Source organism: Megalobrama amblycephala, linkage group LG7, assembly GCF_018812025.1.
Source record: "Megalobrama amblycephala isolate DHTTF-2021 linkage group LG7, ASM1881202v1, whole genome shotgun sequence".
In the NCBI taxonomy this organism is placed as follows: Eukaryota; Metazoa; Chordata; class Actinopteri; order Cypriniformes; family Xenocyprididae; genus Megalobrama; species Megalobrama amblycephala.
In genome coordinates this window covers 7,543,946-7,566,128 of record NC_063050.1, presented here as the reverse complement: position 1 = coordinate 7,566,128, position 22,183 = coordinate 7,543,946, and the positions used below count along the sequence as shown (strand labels likewise).

The 22,183-nt window shown below is 37.3% G+C and overlaps 1 protein-coding gene across 24 annotated transcripts in view; it reads left to right on the top strand.

Moving 5' to 3' along the window:
* Positions 1-22,183, top strand: part of dlg1b (discs large MAGUK scaffold protein 1b) — a 138,574-nt gene that overhangs the window by 58,351 nt on the left and 58,040 nt on the right. For 13 of the 24 annotated variants that reach the window (XM_048195770.1, XM_048195769.1, XM_048195774.1 and 10 more), the window contains 2 exons: positions 5,349-5,516; positions 20,379-20,495. In XM_048195770.1, coding sequence (XP_048051727.1) covers positions 5,349-5,516; positions 20,379-20,495 — 285 coding nt within the window. Of the gene's footprint in view, positions 1-5,348; positions 5,517-20,378; positions 20,496-21,522; positions 22,142-22,183 lie in introns of those variants that run through there. The other 11 variants (XM_048195779.1, XM_048195783.1, XM_048195778.1 and 8 more) reach the window with 2 other exon arrangements.

Genomic DNA, 22,183 nt, shown 5'->3' with positions numbered 1-22,183 from the left:
TACAGGCAATGTAAAGCATCGCTTTAAAGCATTACCATTCGGTCACCCTGTAATAACAGTAGGACAGCACTTATCTTGCTGGTTTATGCGTTTAGACAGATGTAGAGCTGAGGCTCATTATGAATTTGTTACAAGAAATTATACATTCAAACATGTATATTTAGTTGTAGCTCCTGGTTATGTGTGTTTATAGTGGTATTTATTCCCCTTATTGGTACTGGGTGCTTCCTTGTATTATTAAGGAGAAAATAAGAGTCTGTTTACTAGATTTTTTTCATTCTAATCCTTAAGGATAAGCTTATGTTCTAGTGAGTGGGATGTTGATGGTGTAATTTTGACAAGACCTCTGAGGCACATGTGAACTAGTTCTTACACTAACTGCTAACTTCACTTTCTTCAGAGATTGCAAACTTATAAATGATGCAAGGAAAAAGAAACTACCGATCCTTAAGTTATTTGTCTATATTTCTATATACATTCTTCTCACAGATTTTTAATTTAATTTATCCTTGATTTATATACATCACAGCTTGCACTGTTTGTTGCGTTCTGAAACAAAAAAACAAAAAAAAACCGCACACATTCTCATAAGAATATGGAAATATAAACCATTTGAAATTTATATATACGGACAGTTCATACATTATATATAGTATGACCCTGTGAGCACTCCATTAACAAACCTTTTTTTTTTTTTTTTTTTATTGATTTATTTATTATTTAAACCTCAGATGGGATACCTGAATCATTGTGTTAAATCACAAAATACGTTTGAGGAACTCAAATTTACCTAACCTCTTTAAGGACATTGAGTCTCATCAAAATAGAATATTTCCTATTTTCTTTTTGTTTTAAACATCTTTTCCTGCTAGACTTTTTTTTTTTTTTAAACTAGAACAGAATAACGTGATTGCTCTTTAATTCAGTTGTAATTAATTTAGTTGTTTTTAGTAGTGTTTACTAAGGCAAGCATCAGTACGTTTGCTCAAGGTAATTCATTGCACAATCCTAAGTATTAAAAATAGGCACAAAACTTTTAGTGTTAGTGACATGTTAATAAATGGTAATTCAAAAGTTTTTTTTTTTTTTTATGTTTCTTCACATCAACTTGTGGGTAAAACATTTCTTCTTACTGACAAATTGCAATATAAAGCAGGTTATTGCAGTCTGTGTTCTCATTTGCAGAGGTGGAAACTAGAGCCAAAAACTGGAGTCAGTTTGTATTCCAGTCTTCAATGGTGAAGTATCAGGTGTATCCCAGGAAAGCTCCAGATTGAATAGTGAGCTGCCTACCTCAGTCACAGAGGACCATGACTCAATAGTGAGTGGTCGTGGTTGCCAGGAGATCCTCCTCCTCATGTGCTCATCAGGGAAGACTGTGAGCTCTCCTCTTCTATAATGTGCTTCCTCCCACATGCTCTACACACTGAACACCTACAAATCAATCTTAATGATAGCAATTCTTTATGCCGGTCTCGTTGATATTTCCATTTATGGTTGTTTAGAGAGAAATGCATAACATGGCAGTATTGTTAGGGAAAGACGAAAACCTCCCAGACTGTGGCCAGATGCACAAAGAAAAAGCTACGTCTTTGGACACCCCTTTGACTTTTTATTGTTGACAAAGCTTAGTCTCAGTGTATTGTGTAATCAGATCGCTTGCTGTCAATTCAACAAAACGCAGCAGTTATAGGTAGTTTAGTAATGTTTAGAGGAACTGTTTCCATCCAAAATAACTCAATATGTTGCTGCCAATTTATAGTATATTGGTAATTTACAGTTAAACTCAGTTTTATTCAAATGTTACCTTTTGGATTTTATGCACATACTACTGTAATTTAAAAAATACTGTTTACCGAACAAGCACAATAAAGTCCTTTCTGACATTGATGCCAAAGATCCCCTTTGACCCCCTTCCTAAAATATAAAGACAGCTGTATATTTGAATGCATAAAAAGTCATTCATACTGTATGAGGAAAAAATGCAAAGCTTGAAAACATAGTGATGTTAAATAATGTTCCATAAAGATGTGAAATAATGTTCTAAAATTAAATAATTAACTTATTGTTACAATATACTGAAGCCAAAGCACATGGTTTAAATATTTTTAATACAAAATGTATAAAGATAAAGAGAAACATGTTCACTCAATTCAAATTTATTTCTGTAAGCACATTTGGTTTTTATTTCTTGCTGTTAAATGTTAGGGCTATCAGTAGTATAATATTAATTTCAATAAATGAAAATTAATCTCATCATTAATGACCTTTAGAAATTATTAGTCTTTAGAAATCAGAATAAAACAGTTAAAATATTGATATTTTATTAAATAAGCTGCAGTATTTACATATATTATATTTCATTAAATTTAATATCTTAAGTTAACATTGAACTTTGTCAGTCCTAAAAATACATTTTAAACGCCGTTGAATTGGCTTGATGAGCGAAGGTTTTATTGATGGTGTGATGCATTTCTGACTGAAACAAGTCAGGGTAGGCCACAGTTGTATTAAAAATTATGTCGAATAAATTCCCCCTTTAGATTTAATATAAAACTGTTACTATAGAAAAAAAATAGTTGTTTGAAAAGATTGTAAATGTAATTTCTACTCATCAGTGCTGTTTAGAGACTGTTTAACCATTTGATGTTTCATCTCATATAAAACATGTTATATGTTTTATCTCCTCCATAGCACTTTAAAATTCAGCATTCTGTCTCTAATTCAAATGGGTTGGATTTGGTTTGTATTCTTTGCCAACATGTACATATGATCCACTCTGTGCTATCCTGTCTTTTGACTGAAGGGCATTGAGTGTGCGCTGTGGTTAGTGACTTCATTCACCCTGCTTGAAAGCATATTTACACAGTCTGAGTCGTTCACTATTCACCATATAGAAAATATTAAATGTGTAAAAGAAGTGACCGATTTTAGATGCAGCTTTTGCATTTTTTCAGTGTAGGGGCGGGAGACTTAAGATTCTAGAGAGCATTTGATTGGACAGAAAATCTAATTAGAAGCAGAAGTGTAGAATGATGTCATCAAATATGTTGATCTGTATTGTTGGAGAGAAACTTCAAATTTTGAATGCTTCTAAATGCAATTTTATTTTTTTCATTGTTTTAAAGCATACTAGCTTAACACTAGATAACCTTAAGTCTAAATTTATACTAAAAGTATATGTAAAAGTATATTGTGGCCCCATGGGAGTCCTTGAACTCCAGTTTGAAATCCTGTTTTATTCTATAACAGCTTATTATACATGTGTATTTCTGGATACTCTCTTGGGTCTGTGTTGAATATGTAACTGTATTTCAGTTAAATATGTATCTGTAATAAATGGTCAACATATATTTAATTCTTTCTTGACAAAAAGTCTTTACTTGGGATTGAGCATTTAACCATACCTGTACCTGAGGTAGAAAGTGATGTATGTGCACATTTTGCACCTATAAGTGATAGCAGAATACGCAGATTCGATGATTGTTTAAAAGAATATGATGACAACTGTCTGATGGACAGATGGTTTTTAATAACCAAATGCAATGATTAAGATGTAGAATGACATGTAAGATGGTTATCTAGGTTGACCTCAACATCCATCATTAAATATATTTTCTGAAACATTGATGTAAATAATTTCCCTTCACTTGCTAATGGGGAAGTTAACCAAAACACTTTACAGTGTGAATTTCCCATTGCTTTTTCCTGTAATCTAGCTACTGATTATACACCATGCAAAATCATAAAGCTAAGTGGGTGAACCAGTCCAGTGAGGCTTATGTCGGCTTTAAATAAGGCTGCTTGAATCACAGGCTTACCCATAGTGAGAAGTAGTCAGTATCTGATAAACCTGTTGTCATAGCAACTGTGTCCATCCTCCGCCTGTTTGGAAACAGCTCATCAGTTACTTTTCTGTGAAAGCATGTTCCACTGTATGTATTTTAGAGGGAGGGGAACTTATTCATCATCATGTGAAAGCACTACTGTAGTGCAAGGGAATAGGTTGATAGAGTCTGTCTCAGAAAAAAACTGTTCATTCGGCGGCCATATTTGCAATGCCTCCGTGCAGCTATTTCTGTCATCCAAGACCAAGTCCTATGTTTTTGAATAGGGGAATCCTGAAATCTCCAAAAACTCTTGATACTTAGGCTCTCGCTTAAAAAGTATGTTGTGTAATGCTCAATTAAAAATGAGGGAATACATATAATTTACTTAATCATTTTACATTAAAACTGTAAGATTTTGTTTTTCCACCAAACGGTTCTAGTCATATGCAGTGATACTGCACAATATCCAGTGGCACCTTTTTGGAACACCTTTTAAAACACAAAAGGAGTAAGTGTTGAAGAATGCTGATGCTGCTCATTAAACCAGTACAGCACTTGGAATTTTCAAGCTCTAAAAAGGACAAAATGCAAGATGAAAAAATCTATACAAATATCTATACATCTTATGTATCCTTAGTCTTCTGAATCCATACAATAATTTTAAAGTTGTTATTCCCTTTTAATTCCCCCTCCACTGCAGCTCTCTAATCTTATATGTGTTTTTATTATATTCCCTTTCAGTTAATAACTAGGTTTACAGAAAAGATCATGAGTATTTCTATTGGTTATAGTGAAATAAGTGTGTAGCATAAGCTTTTAACTATTGCTCTACAGTCCAATCATCAAGACACTTCACTGCATCTCTACTTTCAGTCAAAGATTTCAGAAAATTTCAGGATTAAAGTATCGGCAACCATATTCTTTTTTCATGTTTTTTGCACCAACTACATGATTACTAAAATCAACTAAAAAAAACCTACAGTCTTTTTTTATCATCCTCCTAATTTCAAATGTATGATTGAAATAAATGAAATCTTTTCATCATAAAAAGCGATCGAGTCTCTTCAGAAAATTTGGACTAATCCGCACAATTCATATGGATTATTTTTATGATCTCTTTATGATCTTTTGAAGCGTCAAAGTGGTTGTTGCTAAGGCAGTCAGTGGATAGACAGACATCTCTCAGAAATCATCAAAAAGATATTCATTTGTGTTCTGAGTGAAAGTCTTACAAGTTTGTAATGACATAAGGGTGAGTAATTAATGAATTTTAACTTTGGGGTGAACTACCTCTTTAAGTTACCTACCTTTTAGAACAACCTTCATATCAGAAGCGTGCTTATGATGGCTTAAAATTCTGCTTCTGTAGGAAGCTCACTGGGTTTTGAAATTGTATTTTTGTGTCTACATTATCAATGCAAACCAAGAAGTTTTCAAAGGGAAAATAAGATCTCAAAAGTTCTCAAATCTTTTCTCAAGCATTCATCTTTTCTGACTGGTCACTGTTGTTCTTTGCAGAAATACAGACAACATGATGAAGACACAGGAACTCCACAGGAGCAAAGCTCGCCCCAGTTCACTGATGAGGCTCCTGGGCCAGAGCTGGTCCAAGTGGCCGAGAAGAACCTTTCCCAGATTGAGAACGTCCATGGCTATGTGGCACATGCACATATCTCCCCAATGAAGGTAGGCCTTGGTCTTGGAATCTAGACTTCATGATCGGTTCACCTGTTTTAACGTGTGCCATGTTGTTGATCACCTCATTGTCTAAATTCTGCCATACAGTTTGTTATAACTGTGTGTGCTTGACTCTTTACATACACAAGACACAAACACGTTTTAGGTTTTAGAATGGCTTCGTCTTCTTGCATTATTACAAGAAAAAAGCCGGACAACCATAGTACTGCTACCGCTTTTGTTTTGTTATTTGCCACAAGCGATCAAAATGAATACATTTAACAAAAGCATACAATGAGATCAGAATGAAGAAATGTTGGGCAAATAGAATGATTTTGCTAGATTGGCTCTTAATCCACCCATGCACTTGGTTCAGTGGGATTTTCATTATTACTGTACAAAGTGATTTATAACAGAGGGGATTGCAGAGCCTGAATGGTTCTGATTGCTGAATGGACATTGATTCAAAACACACCGCTAAAGCATATATGAAAGACTGGCATAGTTGACACAGAGACATACAGTATTAGGGGTGTAACGATACGCTCAGGTCACGATACGATACGTATCTCGATACGGAGTTCACGATACGATACGTATCACGATATTTTGAACAAAATGAAACTGAAATTCAAACAAGATTTATTAAAAAAACATGAACAAATTTCAATAATTTTCCTTGTTGTACATACAAGATCACATTTCAATAAAATAAATAAATATAAAATTTTAATAAAAACCTTCTGTATTCAAATTAACAGCTGAATAGGGCTGTCTGTCACTGAAAAAAAATGTTAAATTTAACATGAACTTAGAATTATGAATAGGGGCCGTTCACATATCGCGTCTAAAAACGCGTGGAAGGCGCGGCCGCACCGCTTCTCCTTCTTTCCAAAGCGCTTGCGCTCCCGTGGCGTCGGTCGTTGCTATGCAACCATGAACTGAGCTCTCCAAGAGGATCAGGATGTTTCTGCTAAGGATAAATGATTTCTAGCCCTTGCATTAGTTTTACTACGAGATATATTGATGGAGATAAGATATAAAAACCACCATGTACAGCTATGATCAGCTGTTCGGCTGAGCTTTTGATGTTTTGTTACGGAAAGGCCATAGCTGATCGGTTGATTCTTGTCACACGACCTGCGGTGCGCTTGCGGCATTCTGAGAAGTTGAGAATTGCATGCGCGTCGCGACCGCGTTGATCCCATTATGAGCGCGCTTGCCGCGCGGCTACATTTGAAAATAATAACTGACTTGCACGCGGAAAAGACGCAATATGTGAACGGCCCCACAGAACTTCTTAAAGCAAAGCATCGCAAGCGTCTTTTGCTTTTCTGTGAGCACAGCTGTTCCTGTGCACTGCGGTGAAAGAAAGCCACGACTTTTCTCACGCGACCATGCAAGAGACTGACATGAGAAACGTTTAAACCTGCTTGCAAGATTCAATGTGTGCCCGAAACACTTACTGAACTAGAGAGCTGATTGAGACACACCATCTACGATAAATCGTTACACCCCTAATACTTATAGTAATTTAAAAATGTGGTAGCATTGGATCTGGACAGGAAGGATAACTCTGGGAGTTGGAAGGGGTGTGTCGCGATTCTGCCTTCTCACATCGCGATACAGGTTCGTGGACCTGCGTATCGCGATTTCGGTTTCATATCGCATATCGTTACAGCCCTATACAGTATGTATACCCCCCCCCCCCCCCCACATCTTTAATGTTTTTAGATGAGTGCCTTTGAAATGTATTGTAATGTATTGTTTGAAATGTATTAGTAGCATTTCTGATTTAAACATCAGCAGCAAAGATGGTAATAGAGGTGGGAAGTTTAGTTAATTTCTGAGAAACAGTTCTTTCGTTCAAAATTCATTATTTAAAATTCATGATTCAACCTTTTTTTTGCTTTATTACTCAGAAAAGTTCACAGATGTGCCATTTTGCATGAGTTTAAAATGTTAGTTCTAAAAATATTTTGATATAATAGTCTAGTATGTTTTCATTTTCTAAAGGAAAGTTTGCAGGTTCCCATATATCACAAGTTTCTCTTTTTCGTTGGCTAACATTTTGGTGCATTTCTAAAATGATTCTGTATTAGCTTAGTATGTTTAATGTATTGTTAAAATGAGCATATAAATAAAAATGATTAAATATTAGATCATAAGAATTCATCATTTACATACCCTAATGTGGTTCCAAACCTGAATGAATTACACATTCAATAATGATGGCCCCTCTTTTCAGATTTAAATAGTGGCGGTCATAAAAACAATGGATTTATTCAAATATACATTACATATTGAATAACAGGTTAAGTAAAAAATACAATCAGTATTGAATGTAGTGCATATACTCTAGAGTTTATTTTTCTGGCAGACTAATGTTTATGGACATTAAAAGGCCTTTCTGAGGTAAATGTAACATTATGTGACATTGTTTACTAGCGGTTGAAACACTGATTGAATGATTACATAAGACATGATATGGATTTTGGTAAGCTGTACTATATCTTTCAATATACCTTCTGATGTTCATTCATGTTTATTTTGCGCTGTAACTAGTAGTAAAGCTGAAGAGATGATCAGTTCACAAGCGCTTCGTGCTGCCGCTTCGCTTGAACTGAGGCGCTACAGCAATTGGTCAAGCCACATTAAAGAGTGCCAAAATGGTATTTATTGTATGAGTTTCGTAATAAAGTTGACAATTTAAAAGCTGAGACTTTGTTTCATATCAAAAGTAACAAAGCACAAAGCTTATTGCGATTTATTGGATGGGCGTTGCTACAAAGCTTTGTTCATTCAACAACTGAAAACACCATAGACTAAATGACTGATTCTTGGGATTTAAGAATCGATATTGGTTCATCAAAATGAGAATCGATTAAAATCGAGAAATCAATATTTTTAAACCAGCCTTATTAATTGTGTTATTCACTTTGAGTCATTTAAATGTTGAGTCAATTCAATTTAATAACAGTATTGATGGTGCAAAATCGTTAATTATGAAACTAAGTTGAAACAGCTATAAAGCATCTCTGCAGAAAACAGTGGTGTCATTGTCCAGCTCAGTTCTGTTTTTTTTCATCCAATAGTGTCAGTGTCAAATATTAATTACCGAATATTAAGTGTTCCTAACTAAGCAATGCCAATGGCAAGGAACCCAAACTCCATTAGGTGACAGAAATGGAGACGAAAATCTTGGGAGAAACGAGGCTCAGTCAGGAGACCAGTTCCCCTCTGGCCAAATGAGAAAACATGAGCCGCTTTTCCACCATAGGGCCGAGTGGTTCTCATTGCGTAACCGTTCCGTTCTGTTTCGATCCGGGCCAGCTGGTACGGCTACGGTTTCATTTTCCACTGTGGGGATGATAAGTTGTTACCTTGGTAATGCAACGATTTACTGATGATATGAGATGTAAATAATGACAGCGTTGTGGAGGATGATTAGATATTTCTTTTAATTTTATTATTAATTTGTGTTTACATCCCTCAAATATAGTGCTTAGCCAGCAACAGAGAAACTGGTAGCCAGGCAACAGACAAGTGTGACCAATCCTGAGTGGTGACGCCACTTCACGTATTCTACCAACATGATTCAGCACAGTTAGACAACCGTACCAAGAAAGGTTTGTTGCCGTGCCATGCCGTACCAGGCTCAAGTGGAAACAGAGCTGGAACTGTTCCATATCAGTCTACAAACCGTTTGGCCCAACGGTGGAAAAGCGGCTATGGTGTGGTTTCATTCCAGGCTGCATCACAAGTCAGATTTTGGATTGATATCATTCAAAATGTTTCTTCTAACTCTTTATGTTTGAAGATGGTGGGGTACATCATGCCAGCATTTGGTGGGATGAGGAGTTGTTATATTTGATTTTATATATTATACTTGATTTAGAGCCACAGTGCATATGCTGTTGACTTCTTTGATATATATATATATATATATATATATATATATATATATATATATATATATATATATATATATATATATATATATATATATAATATTTCACCCCATATTGACAGAAAATCACAGAATTGTTGACATTTTTGCAGATTTATTAAAAAAGAAAAACTGAAATATCACATGGTCCTAAGTATTCAGACCCTTTGCTCAGTATTTAGTAGAAGCACCCTTTTGATCTAATACAGCCATGAGTCTTTTTGGGAAAGATGCAACAATTTTTTCACACCAGGATTTGGGGATCCTCTGCAATTCCTCCTTGCAGATCCTCTCCAGTTCTGTCAGGTTGGATGGTAAACGTTGGTGGATGCTCAATTGGGTTTAAGTCAGGGCTCTGGCTGGGCCATTCAAGAACAGTCACGGAGTTGTTGTGAAGCCACTCCTTTGTTATTTTAGCTGTGTGCTTAGGGTCATTGTCTTGTTGGAAGGTGAACCTTCGGCCCAGTCTGAGGTCCTGAGCACTCTGGAGAAGGTTTTCGTCCAGGATATCCCTGTACTTGGCCGCATTCATCTTTCCCTCGATTGCAACCAGTCGTCCTGTCCCTGCAGCTGAAAAACACCCCCACAGCATGATGCTGCCACCACCATGCTTCACTGTTGGGACTGTATTGGACAGGTGATGAGCAGTGCCTGGTTTTCTCCACACATACCGCTTAGAATTAAGGCCAAAAAGATCTATCTTGGTCTCATCAGACCAGAGAATCTTATTTCTCACCATCTTGGCAAACTCAATGCGGGCTTTCATGTGTCTTGCACTGAGGAGAGGCTTCCGTCGGGCCACTCTGCCATAAAGCCCCGACTGGTGGAGGGCTGCAGTGAGGGTTGACTTTCTTCAACTTTCTCCCATCTCCTGACTGCATCTCTGGAGCTCAGCCACAGTGATCTTTGGGTTCTTCTTTATCTCTCTCACCAAGGCTCTTCTCCCCCGATAGCTCAGTTTGGCCGGACGGCCAGCTCTAGGAAGGGTTCTGGTCGTCCCAAACGTCTTCCATTTAGGGATTATGGAGGCCACTGTGCTCTTAGGAACCTTAAGTGCAGCAGAAATTTTTTTGTGACCTTGGCCAGATCTCTGCCTTGCCACAATTCTGTCTCTGAGCTCTTCAGGCAGTTCCTTTGACCTCATGATTCTCATATGCTCTGACATGCACTGTGAGCTGTAAAGTCTTATATAGACAGGTGTGTGGCTTTCCTAATCAAGTTCAATCAGTATAATCAAACACAGCTGGACTCAAATGAAGGTGTAGAACCATCTCAAGGATGATCAGAAGAAATGGACAGCACCTGAATTAAATATATGAGTGTCACAGCAAAGGGTCTGAATACTTAGGACCATGTGATATTTCAGTTTTTCTTTTTTAATAAATCTGCAAAAATGTCAACAATTCTGTGTTTTTCTGTCAATATGGGGTGCTGTGTGTACATTAATGAGGGAAAAAAATTAACTTAAATGATTTTAACAAATGGCTGCAATATAACAAAGAGTGAAAAATTTAAGGGGATCTGAATACTTTCCGTACAAAATTTAATTTTCTCAAGGTGAAGCACTATTTCTGTGTGCTAAGTGGAAGGCAATAGAGTGACTGTGTCCAGAGAAGGTGAAAATACTGAGAGGCAGTAAGTGATATGTATGTGTGAACATTTACGAGGACTCATCCTGCTCCTGCTGTGCTCCAGTGCTCCCTTCTGCCTTTAGATTTATGACCCCACGGCTCCTCCTCAGTCCTGATCAGAGCCTAAGCCAGAAGCATGCACACAACAAACCACACATGAGAAATAACATCTGCCACTTCTCATAACCTTCACTGCTTACACTAAAACCGGCACCTTTTCATTCCCCCAGCCCTCCTCACAACGTACCATCCATCTCAGACGCACCCTCACAATACAGTTATTGCCCAGGCTGATCTTAGAGTCACCTCGGCATCTCCTCAAAGACTCTCTAAACAGCCTTTTTTTGCCTTTTTTTTTTTATTTTTACTTTTTTTAGGCCCCAATTGTCCAACACAATATTTGAAGGCGCCTACATATACACTAAGATATTTCTAGTCTCAGCCTCAAATGTCACGCCCATGGACCGTTGGCTGAACGCCTGATGCATATGGCACACTTATCTGGAAGCACTTCAGGAGTTTCGAAGTCGTGTCTGGTTGGTTGAATTTTACAGGATGTCTGGGAGATGTGTGTGTTGCGTTCTTTAACAGTCCGCCTGGAAACAAATGCCGTGATGCAAAACCCCCTTGTGGAAGGAGATCGCTGTAGTGTTCAACTGTGTCAACAAGCGCTTACCAGGATCAACTAAACCTTCACATACTTTTGAAACTGGATTTTCAAAAGTATGTGAAGGTTACGGCTCTATTGTTGCAGTAAACTTGCACAACGTTCTTGAATGAAGCATTTATTAGATGCACGCCAGTCTGTTATTGTTGGGACATCAACTTTATATTTTCACGCCCCTAAAGCTGATGTGAAACAAAATGAGCTGTGATTGGTTACGTTACATGTCAGTCAAACGTCCTCTTGGGCGGTCCTTGGCCAATGAAAGCTACGATAGAGTCCAGACCTTCTGCCGTCTTAACAAGATATTTCCTGTATTTCTGCTGTAATTATGACAAAACTGCTTGTTTTAAAACTTCTTTTATTGATATATTGAATTAAAGTGGTTAATTAATTTAATATATTAAATTGACCACGATTCATTTTGTAATTCATACAGTTATATTCTGTATTCCAGAAATCTGTTCTTCAGTAAAAACAACAGTTATTGAGGGAAAATCCATCTATCCATTCTCAAAACTGCTTTATCCTCTGCAGGGTTGCAGGGATGCTGGAGCATATCCCAGCATCTCGGGCCACAGGTGGGTGATACCCTGGACAGATGGCCTGTCCATCACAGGGCTCACAGATACACATTTGCACTGTCATTCACACTTGTTTTTTGGATAGTGGGGGAAACCGGAGCCCCAAGAGGAAACCCACTCAGATACAGGGGAAACATGCAAACCCCACACAGAAAGGCCTCTTGGCTCAGCTAGAACTCTGGGATCTTTTTGCTGTGAGGCAACAGTGCTTGCCCATCAAGCCACTGTGCTATCCTTGAGGGAAAATATAAAGAAATATTATATATTATAGAGTTATATATTATAGAAATATAATATTAGAGAGAATGTTACCTATTTAGATTTTCAATTTATTAAAGGCGTGGTTCATTGCGATTTCACTTTTTTAACTTTAGTTAGTGTGTAATGTTGCTGTTTGAGCAAACAGTATCTGCAAAGTTACAGCACTGAAAGTTCAATGCAAATGGAGATATTGTCTTTTAAAGTTATTTAATGGCAGTTTAATGCCTACAATTACGACTGGTTTGGACTACAGTGAGCTTCTTTCCGGTTTGGTGAACCCTGCAATTAACATAAACCCTGCCCCCATGAACACGCAACAAAGTGGCATGTGATGTGTCAAAAGATAATAGAACCCATTATAATCAGTGATATTGTCTACACTATATGCGGCACGGAAGACAGCTTCCAGAATCTACTCGAGTTTAATGCTGGATTTGCACAAAGGCTATTACTGAAAGATGTAGCAGTTACCACTTTAAAAGCAGAAGCTGGTGTTTATCGGCCCCAAAATGTAAGTATGTTTTATTGTTTGTACATGTCTTTTAAATGTATAGTTCTGTTGCTATTTTTTGGTTGCATCAAGGATGCAAACAAAGACCAACGCGGTTTGGCTTCGCTAGCCAGTTAGCTAAATTCTATTGCATACTTCTCCAACAAACACCAACAAACTTCTATGTTCATAGACAAACAGTTGTTCATGCTGTAAATTAAACAATACCTTTACAAAAATGCTACTACTCAGGCTACAGTAAAGATTTTAATCAGGATAAAACCATATATTGAAAGCTAACATAAACGGCAGTAGCAATTACATGTGACAGCATATCTAAACTCTTTGACACTAATACAAACGGAAATACTTAGCATTTAGAAACGTCCTTTTAAAGCCATGCTTGCAGAGGTTCTGCTTGACCCTCTTCATCATAACTGCTATTTGGGTATGATTCAGGCTCAATTTGATATGGCAATATAGACGCCATTATTTACATTTCCACCAAAGCACATGTAACAACTAATGGTAATGGGCGTGGCATTTCCAGACGCTTCAGCAAATCACAATACTCTGGGCCAGCTAACCAATCTGAGCCCATTGTGTATTTCAGAGGGAGTGGTTTCATAGAATCAGGAAGTCATACCGGCCGTTCAAATGACAATGGAAACAGCGGTTTTAGAATAAAGGTAAAATACATGAAAAATATGGCGCTTTTTTTTTTATTTTTTTTTATTAAGCATTAAGACATGTTAAACTGTGCCTCATAAACACAATAAAGCCTAGAAAAAAAAAACAGAAAAAAAAACAGTGAACGACCCCTTTAATAATAATTTGCATACTTTTAAGTCATCTTGTGGCCCCCTTGGAAGTATGTTTAAGCCCAAAGTATACTTGTATAAAGTGTAAAGGCCGTCCGTTTTCCACTTTGGTTCGCACATTGTCTGTGTGATGTAATTTTTGTTATTGGGAGGGTCCACATGCAGCCCAGTAAACAAAGCAGCATATCCTGCTCCATCGTTTTTGTTTTGGTTCTTGCACTAAACTTCCGCTACTTTTATCTTTTTGAGCAAACGTCCTGTAAATGGCACAACTCAGTGCTGCCCTATGGAATTACATTTGATCCAAAAATAATGAACGTAACTTTTCAAAAAAACTAATAAAAATATAATTTGAAACTGAATAAAATGTCTTTGAAACTTAAAAAAATAAATCGCAGGCAAAATGTTTGACTTTGTTTTTAATACACTGCATGTTTTGCTAACAGTTTATTTTCTTTCTTTCACTGATCTTTACTTACAAAAGCATTTCCAGAGTTTTCATTTATGCTTCTGAAGTTTTCGTTTACAATCCCAGAGTTTTCGTTCGTCTTTCTGGCACAAATCTCTCGCGGGGGCGGGGACAGCAGTGGTGTGTTCTCATTGGCTACTGAGTTTTTGATTGACAGCTTCTTCTTGACCTGGAAGTGAAGACGTCAGCGTTGTGTTTACAATTACATGTGTGGAGGTGAGCATCTGTAAGCGGATTCTTATTTCATTTAAAGATATGAGTTTTGTTTTTGAATTTTATCTGTATTTATCTGCGGCTTCTACTTTGTCGACATAAACTTTTAGGAGCGTGAGAGATCAAACACGAGAGAAAATGAATGTCTTGAGGTTTAATTGTACATTAAAGGTTATAATACTGAAAATATTGCATAATGTCCAGTGTTTTTGGAGAATATTTGATTATTTATTTGATGATTCTTCTCTATTGTTGGGTCTGATTAGGTTGTGCTGTTACAATTTAAAGAGAATGCTAGTATCATATACACGTATATATTCAGCCGTCAAGAAAGTCTCACTCCAACCAGGTAATCAAGGTTGGCAACCATGGCCATCACTCTATCCATTGTTAGCATATGCACATACACCATCACAATTAATGATCACTCAATTCTGAAGGATTCAAACAATATGAAAATAACATTTGTGGCTTGCTATAAGACAGTATAGACCTCAAAGGGCATTTCAGTACTCCACACAAAGAATGATCTTGTTGCCATTTTTTATCATTCTAATAATTTTATTTAGTTATTTTATTTAGTTAACATTATCATCTAACATATAAAAGTAGATTTTTTTTTTTTAACAATCATCAACACTTTCAATTGTGACTTATATGAAAAAAAACAGTTGAATAAATGTAAATGAAAATATGAATCAATTCAAATAAATTTAAATTCTTTATTGTCACTACAGCATACACACAGGTATCAAAGTGAAAGTGTTGGATGCAATTATGTTGTGAAAGGAACGACCAGAATCCACAAAACATATGTTGTTGGTATGCTAATCCAAGATCAGTATGGACTAATAAGAATAAAGTACAACCTCTTGTGTGTTTGTGAACTGTGTCTTGTTTTAATCTAGAGCTCCAAAAAAATTAAAATATTTGCATAATATCAGGTGTCTGAAGATCAAGATCCCAGTCAGTCAAAGCTGATGTGTCTGAACAAAATAAGATTCTTGTCTGATGGGGACAGTGGATCTCTGGGGCTACCACTCCCTCCTCTGGGTCAGCATTAGAATTTTGTTAATGGAAAAGTTGCTCCACTCCCTGGAAAATAAGAAATCAGATGTATTATAATCTAACAATACAAACTGCTTTGAATTCCCACATAACAAATTATGCAGACTTAAAATATTTATACTTGGGTAAAGTTGGTTTTATATTCGCACATTCGGACATCCATATTCAATAGCCTTGTTAATCACACTACATTGGACATTCAGTGGACATTCACAAGTAAATATGCCATTAAAACAATACTTGCCTATTTTGATCGACTGTGAAAAATGTTGTAAGTTGACAATCGTTGGTTGTCAATATCATGTTGCTGCTTAAAATTCGCAAACATTAAATTATTGTACATTTATTGGAAAGTCTGAATTTATCAGAAGTCCGAATGTGCGAATATAAAACCAACTTTACCCAAGTGATATTTATTTCAAACAAATTATATATAATTTCAGCCATAATTACTTTCATGTATTAGGTTTTGCATTTGGCCATACAGTACTGTGCAAAAGTTTTAGCTTTGTTGTTTTAGCAATGTTTTAATGACCATCCATGTTTATTTTTTGGTCTTTATTACAATGCAAACAGAAAATACAGGAAATATGCACACAAAAAAATCAGAACAAAATTGATTCTATAAGCAAAAATCAGTATTTAACGTGACCTCCTAGACTTCCAGTTTTTTCAAAGGAGAAACTTCTGATCAGATTTTGAAAGTTTTCTTTGCCTTCCAGTCATTTTCCATTCCATTTAGGTTTGAGAGAGCCAGGTTCTCACTATTACTCAAGTGTAAGGAGAGGTCACTAAATACTTGCCACTTTAGCCTGTAGAAGTCTTTTTTTTCCTGTTTTTTAATAATGCTTACAAATTTAAAGTTTTTCCTGGTCATATTCTAATAAGAAGTCTGAAAAAAAAAATTATATGGTCACTACCATTGCTAAAATAACATCTAATGGTGTCCTAAGACTTTTGCACAGTACTTTATATGTATTATTATTAAAAACTACCTTTTCCCCTTTAAATATGATCTAATCCAAGGCTGTATGTACAGTACATAACCAGATCCTGTAATGATTGGGTTAAATCAAGACAACACTGCTGTATAAAGTGGGCTGTAAATGAGCTCTAAAATACCTTTCCATCTGAAAAAGCAAAAGCAAGTAATGTTACTTATATTGATTTTGTAAACGTAAAAAATACTGACTTACCGCGAGAGTATTCAGATAACAACGATGATTGATGATAATGATGATTATATCATTCGTCTGTGCTAGGCCTAAGAAATCATCTCACCATAGTAGCAGCAGACACAGATAAAATAATAAAAACGCCTATCTTTACATCACTAAAATGAAATAAGAATCCCCTTACAGACGCTCACCTCCACACATGTAATTGTAAACACAAAGCTGACGTCTTCACTTCCAGGTCAAGTAGAAGCTGTCAATCAAAAACTCAGTAGCCAATGAGAACACACCACTGCTGGCCCCGCCCCCACGAGAGATTTGTGCCAGAAAGACGAACGAAAACTCTGGGATTGTAAACAAAAACTTCAGAAGCATAAATGAAAACTCTGGAAATGCTTTTGTAAGTAAAGATCAGTGAAAGAAAGAAAATAAACTGTTAGCAAAACATGCAGTGTATTAAAAACAAAGTCAAACATTTTGCCTGCGATTTATTTTTTTAAGTTTCAAAGACATTTTATTCAGTTTCAATTTATATTTTTATTAGTTTTTTTGAAAAGTTACGTTCATTATTTTTGGATCAAATGTAATTCCATACTGCCCTCTGATTTCTGGTAGAGTATAAAAAAAATTGTACTACGCGTGTGTCAAACGCAACCATCCGCGCTCATTAGGGCTGTAACGATATGCGATATGAAACCGAAATCGCGATACGCAGGTCCACGAACCTGTATCGCGATGTGAGAAGGCAGAATCGCGACACACCCCTTCCAACTCCCAGAGTTATCCTTCCTGTCCAGATCCAATGCTACCACATTTTTAAATTACTATAAGTATTAGGGGTGTAACGATTTATCGTAGATGGTGTGTCTCAATCAGCTCTCTAGTTCAGTAAGTGTTTCGGGCACACATTGAATCTTGCAAGCAGGTTTAACGTTTCTCATGTCAGTCTCTTGCATGGTCGCGTGAGAAAAGTCGTGGCTTTCTTTCACCGCAGTGCACAGGAACAGCTGTGCTCACAGAAAAGCAAAAGACGCTTGCGATGCTTTGCTTTAAGAAGTTCTGTGGGGCCGTTCACATATTGCGTCTTTTCCGCGTGCAAGTCAGTTATTATTTTCAAATGTAGCCGCGCGGCAAGCGCGCTCATAATGGGATCAACGCGGTCGCGACGCGCATGCAATTCTCAACTTCTCAGAATGCCGCAAGCGCACCGCAGGTCGTGTGACAAGAATCAACCGATCAGCTATGGCCTTTCCGTAACAAAACATCAAAAGCTCAGCCGAACAGCTGATCATAGCTGTACATGGTGGTTTTTATATCTTATCTCCATCAATATATCTCGTAGTAAAACTAATGCAAGGGCTAGAAATCATTTATCCTTAGCAGAAACATCCTGATCCTCTTGGAGAGCTCAGTTCATGGTTGCATAGCAACGACCGACGCCACGGGAGCGCAAGCGCTTTGGAAAGAAGGAGAAGCGGTGCGGCCGCGCCTTCCACGCGTTTTTAGACGCGATATGTGAACGGCCCCTATTCATAATTCTAAGTTCATGTTAAATTTAACATTTTTTTTCAGTGACAGACAGCCCTATTCAGCTGTTAATTTGAATACAGAAGGTTTTTATTAAAATTTTATATTTATTTATTTTATTGAAATGTGATCTTGTATGTACAACAAGGAAAATTATTGAAATTTGTTCATGTTTTTTAATAAATCTTGTTTGAATTTCAGTTTCATTTTGTTCAAAATATCGTGATACGTATCGTATCGTGAACTCCGTATCGAGATACGTATCGTATCGTGACCTGAGCGTATCGTTACACCCCTAGCGCTCATCCATGGTTGAGTACTCTTTGAAAGCTGTGCGAACACAACTGTGTGAGACACAGAGCAGAGCGCTGAAAGTATACCTGGGCCTTTAGGCTCCCTAGCTGGCCCTTTGCCTGGTGGTTGAGAACCACTGTTCTAAATGGCACTCCTACCCTGATGCTTGTTGTACTGTCAGTTATGGTCATAACAACTACAGACATTGAGGTGGATGTGTCTCCTTAATATTCAGTTTGACTAAAATGTTTCAATTACCAATTCATAATCATTAATCTTTGGTAATTTTGAACATTTGACACCCTTACTGTCAATCACAGTATTTTCTGTATAGATAATTACATGATTACTGTAGCTGGTTATGTTTTCTAAATTAATGAAATGTTTGAGGTGCAGTTGTGTCTTTAAGAGTATGTTCATGAAGCTGAGCTATAGACAAGTTGATGACATTTGATTTCATCAGTCAATCACCATCTGTTGTAGGGTCCATGACACAAAGCTCTTTTCTGATTTTTTTTGTGATATCTATAAATTTATTTTTAAATACATTTTAAAAATCCATTCTCCATAATTATTCTCTATAATATGACTTGAAAAGAACTCTTTTATGATGTATTGCAATATTATAATTAAGAAAAAAAATACATTCTTTAAACCTTATTACATAGTTTGGTATAATCTTTACTATTAGAAACAAATGATCAAAACTGATTTTCTCTTTATTAATATTTAAACTTTTGTCCACAAAATAAAAAGTAATGGGATGCAACCAAAATTGAAGAATATGCAGAATGCGTAAACTTATAGTAGTAATATGTATATATATATATATATAATATAATGTTTCTAACTTTACTAATATACACCAACATATTCTTAATGGTTACACCACACAACATTTTAGAAGTCATTAAATGTAAACTTTTCTTAAAACTTGTATAAACCATTTGAAAAGAATATTAATGCAAAGAGTACATTTATAAGAATGTGTTGTGAACATTTTTTATTCTGTTTCTCTGTTGCGGACACATTTATATGATATTGACCCGGTAATTTGTCATATAACAATTTGACAGGGATACATTGTGAGGGTATTTTTTGGAGATTAATTCATCTGCTGATATATTTCAATCCAAAGCAGTGGTGGGTTCTATTGCCACCTTGTGTTACATAGAAGTCATTGCAGCTGAACATGTCTCAACTGGTCATGATGTATCAATGATATACATACTTTTGGCCTGTTCTATTTAGGTTAGACACTGACATTCGAGTGTTTTCATATATTAATTTGTTTTACATTGAGTTGTATAGCATACATTTGTGTCTTTGTATATTAAAACAGTCTGCATGATCCTCATAGTTGCCATTTGGGATAAAGGTTTCCATCCTGGTGATTATATACAGTCTGTGTTCCATCAACATAATCGTCCTTATGATACCATTCTGTTTGCTGACTCTTAGGCTTTGTCTCAAAACCTAGTGAGCTTGCCTAGCCTAGGGACTGCGTTTTTGGGTATCATAGAACGTTCAAACATGCATGCGATGCCCCAAACTGATGACTATATGAGCAGCTCACTAGCTCTAACTCCTTACTCCTCATTTTGTCCTATTGTCTGTCTTCTATTTATCCTCTTCTCATTGTGATGCAATTGTAAATTTGAAAGTCAACGGCAATTTGAAGTCAAACTTGTATTGTAATACAATGAGTTCAATGCCCCTCTGTAGGTTGAGTCGCTGGAATGCATCTTCGATGGGCCATCCACTGTAGTGAATGAGGAGAGTCCTCCGCCTCCTACTACTCCCCTCTCCAACCCGTACCCTCAAAGTCCTGTGACCGTCCAGGTAACAGTCACCTCTCCGACCTGTGGGCAAGCATCTTTATGTGCTTCTGATGTAGTATCTGTGGCTTGCCGATTCTGTGTTTGTCAAATGGCTGTCAGTCATGTGTGGTCTGGTGTCGGTCATCTCCATGTGATGAGCGTGGCTGGTCGATGCAGCTTTTCATCATTTCATGATGAGTCACATACATTTTATCGGACAGGCTTGATGCTGACACTAGGGGTACATTACAGTACCTCTCGTTTGTCCTTCCTGTTTGTATTTATGCAGTATGTTATTTTGATTGGTGCATGAGGCTGTAATCTACATATTTGGGTTCTAGTGAAATGATCAACTTGTGTTTTTAAATGCAACAGTTGTTTGGCTACGTATGTGGAAGTGATAGCTTTGCTGTTGCATTCGTTATCTGTTGGTGCATGCTGTCATGCATGGAAGCACCTTTGCTTCCACAGCGCATGGCCAGTGTTTTTTGTGCTCTAGATTCCGATTAAATCCTGCATTACTGCATGGAATGGTAATTTTATATGATGATGGCAAATTTCTTCTATACTCCTTTTCTGACTGCACATAAACAAGGTCTTGGGATATATGAGGTGAATGTATAAATTCAGGTCTAGAAACAGTTTGTAATTTCTTTGCCACATGCTTCTAAGAATGAGGCAATGTTGGTATAGGTTTGAGGTGAGGCTGTGTCCTTCAGTCACTTTTCTCATACAAATCATGAGCCTTGAGCTGCCTCCCATTTTCCGTCAGTGACGTCAGTACTGATAAATCTCCCCATGAGGCAAAGTTGAATGGCTTTATCGCACAATCAAGAAAGCATTAGGAGAGCACGACAAATGCGAAGAGGTCAAGGTGCCAAAGTGCAATCCCCCACAACCCAGGAATTTCCACAGGCACAGGAAAGGATTTTACCCTGCCTCATCTCCAAGGCAATGTGAGAAAGAAGGGGAAAGCATCGTCCTCTCTTTCATCACAATACAGCATAGAGACACTGCAGCCGTTTATCAGAGAGGCATAGCTTTGGAGTACTGTCTGCATCGCAAACCTCTGGACTAATTTCTTTCAGGCAGTCAGAGAGGAGCGCAGTCAGTGCTAGCCAAGTCAAGCACCCAGTCTCACTCTCTCAGCTTCCTGCTGACTCATTTTGAGCTGGAAGAGACGAACGCAGGCACCTGCATCCGACTGCACTGAGCTTGCATCCCACCACTGCACAGCCGCGATCGCATCAGCGTGCCAGGAACTGCATCAGCCACAGCAGTGAGAGAGAGAGAAGGTGAAACGAGTAGCGTTACTGGGGGCTGCACAGATTGTAAAGTGCTTTATTTCTGCTGCAGTTTACGTGCGTCAGGCAGCCTGTGTTTTTCTCTTTCCCTGCATGCAGCTCTTCGTAGGTACCTGCACCGTATGTTTTTGTTGCTGGCACTCACTATGTGCAGAAACTGGCTTTGAAATGCCTGCGTAAGAAGAGGTGGAGGGGGGCAGGTCAGAGTCGGGAAACCAGTGCTATTTTACCGGAGCCTGAACCCCACACACACACACTCCAGCCTCAGCCCACAATGCTCAACTCGGTGTGGTATGCAAAAAAGATGGGTCGCCGGATCATGGGTACCCTCAGGAGAACCAAGAGGCGGCGTCTGCACTTGTTGGTAGGTCTGGAACTCTGCAATGAGAAAATGCTGCGTGTCAGT